The sequence below is a fragment of the Cervus canadensis genome, chromosome 21 (genome assembly GCF_019320065.1).
Source record: "Cervus canadensis isolate Bull #8, Minnesota chromosome 21, ASM1932006v1, whole genome shotgun sequence".
NCBI lineage: Eukaryota > Metazoa > Chordata > Mammalia > Artiodactyla > Cervidae > Cervus > Cervus canadensis.
This window is the reverse complement of record NC_057406.1, coordinates 24,220,580-24,229,627: the sequence shown is the minus strand read 5'-3', so window position 1 is coordinate 24,229,627 and position 9,048 is coordinate 24,220,580. Positions and strand designations below refer to the sequence as shown.

Sequence of the window (9,048 nt, the reverse complement as noted above, 5' to 3'; positions counted from 1 at the left end):
CAGTTGTGCCAGGAAGAGTTAGGATCAACTGCAAACTAATATGGGCCGTAAAATGTAATGTGTTTCCCTAACTTCCTGTTTTTCCTGAGAAGAAAACAATAAATCCTTTATTTAAAAATATTTTTTTAAAAAGGACAATAAAGAGAGATTTGTAAACATTGAGGAAACCCAGTGGAGACTGTGTTTAAAATGACTTGTGAAAAAAAGGTGAAGCTTAAATTGGGCTTCCCTGGTGGTTCAGAGGTTAAAGTGTCTGCCTGCAATGCGGGAGACCTAGGTTCGATCCCTGGATCGGGAAGATCCCCTGGAGAAGGAAATGGCAACCCACTCCAGTATTCTTGCCTGGAGAATCCCATGGACGGAGGAGCCTGGTGGGCTACAGTCCACAGGGTCGCAAAGAGTCGGACACTACTGAGCGACTTCATTTCACTTTAAATCGGAAGGAGAAATGTAAGATTTTCAAGTTTGGATTTAGAGAATGGAAAAGTAAATAATTGTGAGGTCAGAAAGCTGACGAAGCATGGCTGCCCTCTGCATTTGGGAGTAGAGGGGATTGCTAGAATCGACCAGAAAAAGATGGAGCTAGTATACACCACAAAGCACATGTTTGTAGCTGGAGAAGAGAGACTCTGTAAAATTGAAACTGTTAGTCCCTTAGTCATGTCTGACTTTTTGTGACCCCATGGACAGTAGCCCACCAGGCTCCTCCGTCCTTGGGATTCTCCAGGCACTGGAGTACGTAGCCATTCCCTTCTCCAGGAGATCTTCCTGACCCAGAGATCAAACCCAGGATTCCTGCATTGTAGGCAGATTCTTTACCATCTGAGCGACCAGGGAAGTACACCCCAATAAGACAAGAACAATGAGGCAAGAGGCTCTGCCTAGCTGTTCATCATTGCTCCTAGAAATTAATATTCATTGAAAAGTATACCCACCCACCCCATTGCAGCCCCTTTTGGTCTTCCAGCCCAAGTTAGAGGTTCTGCAACTTTAGCTCTGCTACAATCTGCTGTTCTGTGACAAAAGTCTTATTTTTCTGTTGAGAAGACTCTTGGGTACCCAGGCAACAGAGACACATCTGATAGAAAAGGTTTTCTGATTGTCCAAGAGGATAAAAAAAAATAAAGAAGCTCTGTCTACAAGACAACCAAAGACACCAAACTGCAATCCTTCTATAAGAAATAGAGCTGCTGGTTCTGATGGAGGTGTGTGCTTGTGAAGGTGTGTGTTTCTGAAAATGTCTTGGAGGATACAGGACAGCTCAAGAGCAAAGTGAATAGTAAGGAGGTTCTTACCTCCTTAGGGACTGACTTGTTTGTCTCTAGGTCCCCACATCACCTAGCAGGGTACCTTGCATCTCATCTGCCACTCACTAAGAGCCTATTGAATTAGCTCATTATCAAGACAATCCCTTCAGACAAGGTGAGGTGGGTATCCTAGGTGCACTTTAGATGAGTGATAGCCAGCCTGAGAAAGCATCAGTGTGCAGGTCTGGACTCAAGTCACAAAACTGGATGAGCAAGTTGCTGTGAAGCCAGTGGAGGAAACAGAAGCCGGGGGGTCCTTGGCCATCCCTGTCCTGCTGAGCACTTGGAAAAACTGCAAAAGGGATATATCACCAGGTGAACACCCAAGTGGTTCAGATGAACAGTTCAGCCCTACTAGGAAAATAATTCTAAATTAGAACCAGCACAGAAAGTGAAGTCCTTTCTCCCCCAGAACCTCTCATCCATCCATCAGGGGAGTGAAGAGAACACTATGGCTCTGTGTATGGACCAAACCTGAAAGACCCAAAGTCAAGGCCAGGGATGGCAGACCAGAGAAGGAATTAGAAAGGCAAACACGTGTTTGTGGCAACTCCCTTCTCTGTGGACCTGTGCCCAGGTCTGACCCAAACATAGGGCAGCCACAACTTGTGTACCAGGGCAGCATCCTGCCATACAAGTCAGGTCCAGGAGTGAGGGAAAACTGCCCACCCGGAGTAGATACTATCTGGAAGGAATGAGTATTTGGGAAAAGTCCCAGTGCTCATTGAATGCCAACCAGTCTCCACCTTCTCCGGCCCCCTCCCACTGGTTCCACCCCTTTCAGCTGCTCTGATTCTTATAAAAACCCCACAGCCTTTCACCAACAGCCTGTAGTTGTCCCTCCCCACTGCTGCTGCAGGAGACGGTGTGAGAGACCCGGAGACACCATGAAGAGTCTGCTCCTTCTCTCCATCCTGGCTGCCTTGGCCATGGCAGCTCTGTGTTATGGTGAGAACTTTCTCCTACTGTCTCTGTGCTTTGGTTTTTTTCTTTCCTGCCTCTGACTTCAGTTTTCATGGATTTTTTCCTCTCCCTCCTTCTCTTCTTTCCCTTTTGCTCTTATAATCTTACAGGACCATGAATTTGACATTTCCCAAGTCCTTTGAGCACTGATCTGCTCCATCAAGTCTTTTTTTTCTTCCCATTGTTTTTTTTACCTCTTCCATATCCAGACTCTTGTATTTAACTTAATAGACAAGTTCTTTCTATGGTAAGTCGCTCTATACCTGGAAACTTTGCTATTTCGAGGGGGGAGGGAAGAAAGATATCAACTCTCCAGCCCCTAAGCTCTCATTTAAACAAATAAGGATGTTTATTTTGACTTTGGTTACAATTGGTTAAGGGTATTGGTTGAATCAATCACCTTTAAGAAAACCAATTTTCACTCGACATGGTATGTATGGCCTTCTCTAGGAGCAGGACAATCTCACAAAGTTAACGACATTTTTTTTTTAGTGAATGAATTTAAAAATAAAGTTTTACATTTAAAGAATCTCAGAGAAAAATCGCTTTCTTAGATCCTATTGTTAAAAGACCAATTTTGCCTGGTTCTCTGTGTTGTTAAATATATGCGTGTCTGTGTGAAGCTAATGAAAAGAAATCTCAGGCAACATGATTTAGGTCATTCAGTCTTATGGTTCAATTATGTGGATATTCTAGGTTTCCTTGAGCCTCAATTATATTAACAGCTATCTGTAGTTTGCTCCTTAGTCTTGAAATTATTTGCCAGTTTTATGTATCAGAGTATTTGGTTTTTCACCTTCTTTTTAACTTTTCAAGCACACTCATATGCTTACAACTATGAGTTTATTATTGCCAAATTTACCTGCTTTGCCTAGGAGAATGGGAGAAAGAAGAAATCTTTTCCTTCAGCGTCGTCTCAGTTCTTTCTCTGACCTGGCATCGTGCCCAGTGTGAGATGTCAGCTGAAGCCAGTGGTTTCTGTGGCTGTCAGCTTAACACAGATTCTTAAGAGGCTTTCAGAACCTCTTAGGAACCTGTCGTGGAGAAGTCCGGCCAAGCCATCTGCCCAGCCTGCCTGGAGAGACTTGCCTGTCTCCTCAACCCTATGTCCCTTCCTTGATCCTGTTCTTATTTCAGGTCCCAAGTTAAATCAAGCAAGGCTCCCTGGAGACTTACATGCAGCACTTAAATTGTCTTCTTTCACCAGCCTAAAGACTTCATAGCTCTTAGAAAATTTTAGCTTAAACCAGGGCCGCTGGCTCCTTAAACACCAGAAAACTAAAGAGCAGACATATCCCAGCAAGAACAGAGCTAGAGAAATAGCTCATAAATCCTAAATGCCTGAAATTTGTAATAACCACACTGCTAAATATACCCCTCCCATCTTTTTGACTCTTCCCTTCCCTTCCTTCCCTATATTTAAACTCCTGTGGTCTGTGAAAAGTAACAATAAAATGAATCTTTTTTTTTTTTATTCCAGAATCTCATGAAAGCCTGGAATCCTATGAAATCAGTAAGTAAATATTTGAATTCCTTATTGAAATCTCAGGTATTGAAGAATCTTTCCTAATTCTTAAATAGACAAAATGGTAATACCTATAACAGAGAGGAAAAAGAGGGTATCTTTTGGAAAAGTAAAGTAAATTTTAAAAGTCAATGACTATAAAAAAAATCACCAGATGAGCATTTTTAAATTTGTAAGATGGCAAGTATGCTTTCGACATACTTAGGAACCATAAAATCTCATTTGGAAAGTTTAAGTTGGCACCACAACAACCACACAGATGGAAAATGAGGAGTAGTGACAAATGACAAAGTACAGGCTTGGAGGCCAAGTCAGCTGGGAGACCACAGACATCAGCTGATGATCTGGACACTATTGAATATCAACTTATAAAGACTGAGTAGAGAAATAAATATCATGCTCATCTTTAATTTGTTTATTATTTTATGATGTTGAAACTGTTCATTTACTGAAAATCTAAAATTACGTTTTACGAGTCCTCAGGACAAAGAGGATTTCTCCTCACAGGAATAAAAAACACACTCAAGTAGAAATACCAAAATCGAGAAAGGCAAAATGATGACCCAAAGCAAAATAAACAAGCAAGGTCTATTGTTGCCTGTGTGCCAAGTGTCTAGTAACCCACATGTAGGTTGTTAATTTCTTTGGATCAGGCAGTTTATGAAATTTGCTTTATCTCCCCCTTTACTCTTCATAGTTACATGAAATGCATAAATGAATGAGTGAGCTTTCAAAGATATTTGCATCAGAGAATACTCATGGAAATATTTTCAATGACTGATTGCCTAAAATTGCACCTGTTTTCTGTTTTAAGATCCCTTCATTAACAGGAGAAACGCTAACACCTTTATATCACCACAACTGAGATGGAGAGTGAAAGCCCAAGAGAGGTAGGTGATGACACGTGATGGGGGTGATCATTATTCCCAGATCTGAATGGAGGGAGAAATGGGTTTTTTTTCCACCGTATATATTATTTCTAAGTATATTCCAAAATCAAAGAATTTAAAAACAATATACAAAAACAACTGATTTTTTAGAAGACTATTTTGTGAACGGCCCAGAAAGGAGAGGGAGGGAGGAGGTAAAGGAGGAAAGAGAAAATTCATATTTTTATTGAAAAAGAAAATTCCCCCTCTTTTACCTTTACTCCTTGTTCTGTAAATATCTCTTCATCTTGGGGGAATCCCAAGACTCAGACTATAAAGAATCCACCTGCAGTGAAGGAGACCTGGGTACGATTCCTGAGTCAGGAAGATCCCCTGGAGAAGGGAATGGCTACCCACTCCAGTATTCTTGCCTGGAGAATTCCATGCCAGAGGAACCTGGCTGGCTATAGTCCATGGGGTCACAGAGACACACCTGAGCCACTAACACTATGGGATCTCTCCACGATATTTTCGTATTCTTTTTTTCTTACTTCTCCACTTTCTTTATGCCTCTCAATTTGGGCTTCTTCTTTTTTTTTTTTTTTCTCACTTTCTAGAATCCGAGAACTCAACAAGCCTCAATACGAGCTCAACCGGGAAGCTTGTGATGACTTCAAACTTTGCGAACGCTATGCCATGATGTATGGATACAATGCTGCCTATGACCGTTATTTCCGGCAGCGCCGAGGGGCCAAATGAGACTGGACAAAAGTCTCTTTCTTTCCAGAGCCTGGTGCCTGGTTTTATATTCCCTTGCAGTAGCATTACTGAACTATATAGAAACATACGAATCGCTTAATTGTTCCTTAAATGTTCTTGTCTGGCTGCATCCCTCTTTCCTGCCCACAGGTTGAAAAGTAATGAAAATGAAGTGAAGTGAAGGTCAAGGGGGAGTTAGGATGTGTGATTCTTCCATAATAAACTTCTGGTTGGATACTTACATTTTGAGTCTGATTTCTTCTGGGAAAATACTGAGATATTTCAATCATGGCCCACCTCGCCCAGAACAGGAGATTCTGTTAATCGTGTTCTAATGCTGATTAAGTGCACAGGAAAAAATTAACTTAGAAGACACTTGCCCAGCTGTAGTTTGTCTAGACTCTCTCTACCTCTGGATCAGTGAATGGCTGCTTCCTATTATGTGTTTTCCAGGATTTTCAAACATCATAGATGATCGACCATATGATTTTCCTGCTCCCAAAATTTAAATGGCTCCTAAATTCCTTCTGTGTGGATTCTAGATTCTGTACCCTGGCTCTTCACCCTCACCTGAATATTATCATATCCTAAGAGGCTACAGTTTTGACTCTTTCTGGAACCAAGAAAATATGTGTGCTTTCAAAATCACTCAACATTTTTAGAGGATTTGAGCCTGGATTTTGGAGCCATACAAAATACTAGAGCTCCCTTTAATCTGATTTGCCAACCAGGAGGCTGCAGAGTCTCCTGCTTGGTAATGAGGGACAAAATCCAGGATATCTCAATCCCCATTCAGACCTTGTTCTTCTCTGCCCTGAGGACTGGTTCGTGTCCATCTCTGCATCCGTTCCTTCCAATAGGCCCACTGCCTTCATCGCTTTAGTGCAGTATCTTTCTAAGCCTTCAAAACCCAGCTTAAGATGCAAGCACTTTACAAAATCTATAATGGTTAAATCCACTCAGCTCCCATCACGCTACTCAAGCCAGCACCCAGCCCCTCAAGATTCATGTAAAGTCACTTTGCTGTAGAGCAGTTATTGGCACAACATTGTAAATCAACTATATTTCATGTTGAGAATGCATGTATGTAAAGATTCAAGTACAATGATATTGTTCAATTCATGTTTTGATTAAATTTCTTGTTATGTATATTTGTCTAACATTATGGTAAATTCTTGGAGGGTAGGCACTATAACTGCAATTTCTTTTCTCTCTATAACCTTGGTGCTATGTTCTGGCTGTAAAGGGTAATTCAACGAAAGCAGAAAAAACAGACTGACAGTCATGGGGAATGATCAGCCAATTCTGAAACTGATTCATCACAATAATGTGTTGTATAATTTCAACTATCATTGTATTAATTTAATGATGGGTGTTTTACAATTTTCTAACCTTTTTTGCAAACTCTAATTCATTAGACTTAGAACAATGCAGAAAATAAGTAATATTAGATGGTAAAATAGAAACTCAAAGAGGTAACTTTCTGAAGGTACTGTAGTAAATGCATGTTGGTGTGGTCAGGTCTGTTTTTCTTGTTCTGGGGTTTATTTAATTCTTGAAATGCATTGGATTTAGAAAATTTTCAGTCATTATTTCTTCAAATATTTTCACTCCTTCACTCCTCCTTTGGAGATTGCAGTGACATGCACATTAATCACTGGCAGTTTTTCCATAGCTCCATCATATTATTTTCATTTTTATAAGTTGTTTTTTCTCTACTGTTTCATTTTTTATTATTTCTTTTAATGTATCTATAAGTTTACCAACTTTGTCTTCAGTAATGTATAGTTTACTGTTAATCCTATTGAATGTATTTTTCATCTCGGTCATTATAGTTTTCATCTCTAGAAGTTTGGTATAGGTGTTTTAATATTCTCCATGTCTCAACTTTTTTTAACATATTAGATACAGTTATGGTGACTATTTGCTTCCCTGATGGCTCAGTGGTAAAGAATCCACCTGCCAATGCAGGAGACAAGGGTTCAATCCCTGGGTTGGGAAGATCTGGAGAAGGAAATGGCAGCCCACTCCAGTGTTCTTTCCTGGAGAATCCCGTGGACAGAGGAGCCTCGTGGGCTATAGTCCATAGGGTCACAAAGAGTCAGACACAACTGAAGCAACTTAGCATGCACACACTAACTTCCAAGTCTTAAAGTTCCAGGAACCAGATCTATGACCATGATTCAGATAATAAATTGGGGGCCCAGGGTCCTTAAGTGCCAGACCTCGTATATATTATACAACACTAAATTCATAGTTTTTGAGCTGGCAAGGAGCTCAGCAATAACCTAATTCAACTCCTTTCTTTTAACTGAGTAATTTGAGAGCTAAGAGACTAAATGACTATTCCAAGGACAGGTAATTCTATCCTCTTAAGAAATTTGCTTGTATTGACCTCATAAAAATCTAAGCCCTTAAGTCAATTTTTAAAGGGTTATAAACAAACGGTCCATATATTTGTATCAATCTCCGATTGGGTACAATCACACTTCCCCATCTGATAAAGTTATTTTTAATGTAGTTTCCACCTCAGTCAGAGTTCATCTATTTATATTCTCAGTTCCATTTCTTTTTTGGTATATTCTGGTTTTTCCAGAGCCAAGACATTTAAAGTGATAGCTCACAGGTCTTACTATTTCCCCTTCATGATCTTGGTAAGTCCTTTCATGGGAGTAGTAAATCCTGGGAACCAAAGAGTGTTTAAACACAGACAAGATATTCTGCTCCCATCCCATAAAAGCAATTTAGCATTTTAGCACAGCATTTGAGAATTACAAAAACTACGGAACTGGGTCTCCCAGTTCCACCACTTGGAACTGTGAAATTCTCTGTTAATTCATCTTGCTGTACTTCAGTTTCCTTATGTCAAATAAGGTGATTCTAGTTCCCACCTTAGAGTTGTAAATATTAAATAAACGAATATATGTAAAATGTCTGAAATACTGCCCAGCATAGAGTAAGTGCTAATAAGTGTTAAGTATTTCTTCTGTTATTTTTTATTGTACTATTACTATTACGATAAAGCACCATACTCTGGATCTTAAGAAATGACAAGACAATTTCTCTTTGGAGAGTCTCATTTATATCTCGAAGGCAGTCTTAATAACAAAAGACTATTGGTAGCACCGGCCAGCTTGTACCCAAGCCATTCTTCCTCTCTTCTACCTACGCTGACAAAGCATGTGGTTTCAGAAGATCAGGACAGGATTTAAGGAAAACGTATGATCTTAGCTTTCACGCTCTACTAGGCTTGTGATTCTTATAGCCACACTTTTGTATCATAATAAAATATCCACAATAGAATGGAGTTAAACTTAAATACTCACATAGTAGTAGTATGTTCAAGCACTTTTTTCATTCATCAGTTCAGTTCAGTTCAGTCACTCAGTCGTGTCCAACTCTTTGCGATCCCTCGGACTGCAGCACACCAGGCCTCCCTGTCCATCACCAACTTCTGGAGTTTACCCAAATTCATGTCCATTGAGTCGGTGATGCCATCCAACCATCTCATCCTCTGTCCTCCCCTTCTCCTCCCACCTTCAATCTTTTCCATCATCAGGGTCTTTTCAAATGAGTCAGTTCTTCGTATCATTGGCCAAAATACTGGAGTTTCAGCTTCAACATC

General features: G+C 40.2%; 1 protein-coding gene across 1 annotated transcript; it reads left to right on the top strand.

The window, feature by feature from the left end:
* The first annotated feature begins 2,105 nt into the window (after positions 1-2,105).
* LOC122423433 (matrix Gla protein) lies at positions 2,106-5,664 on the top strand. Its single transcript, XM_043440493.1, has 4 exons — positions 2,106-2,255; positions 3,751-3,783; positions 4,610-4,685; positions 5,282-5,664. The coding sequence occupies exons 1-4, from the start codon at positions 2,195-2,197 to the stop codon at positions 5,421-5,423; spliced, it is 312 nt and encodes a 103-aa protein (XP_043296428.1). The 5' UTR covers positions 2,106-2,194; the 3' UTR covers positions 5,424-5,664.
* Positions 5,665-9,048: the final 3,384 nt, after the last annotated feature.

Coding starts and splice junctions, on each gene's coding strand:
- LOC122423433 (XM_043440493.1), top strand. CDS start 2,195: ATGAAGAGTCTGCTCCTTCTCTCCATCCTGGCTGCCTTGGCCATGGCA. Junction 2,256..3,750: donor CATGGCAGCTCTGTGTTATG/GTGAGAACTTTC, acceptor TTTTTATTCCAG/AATCTCATGAAAGCCTGGAA. Junction 4,686..5,281: donor AGAGTGAAAGCCCAAGAGAG/GTAGGTGATGAC, acceptor CTCACTTTCTAG/AATCCGAGAACTCAACAAGC.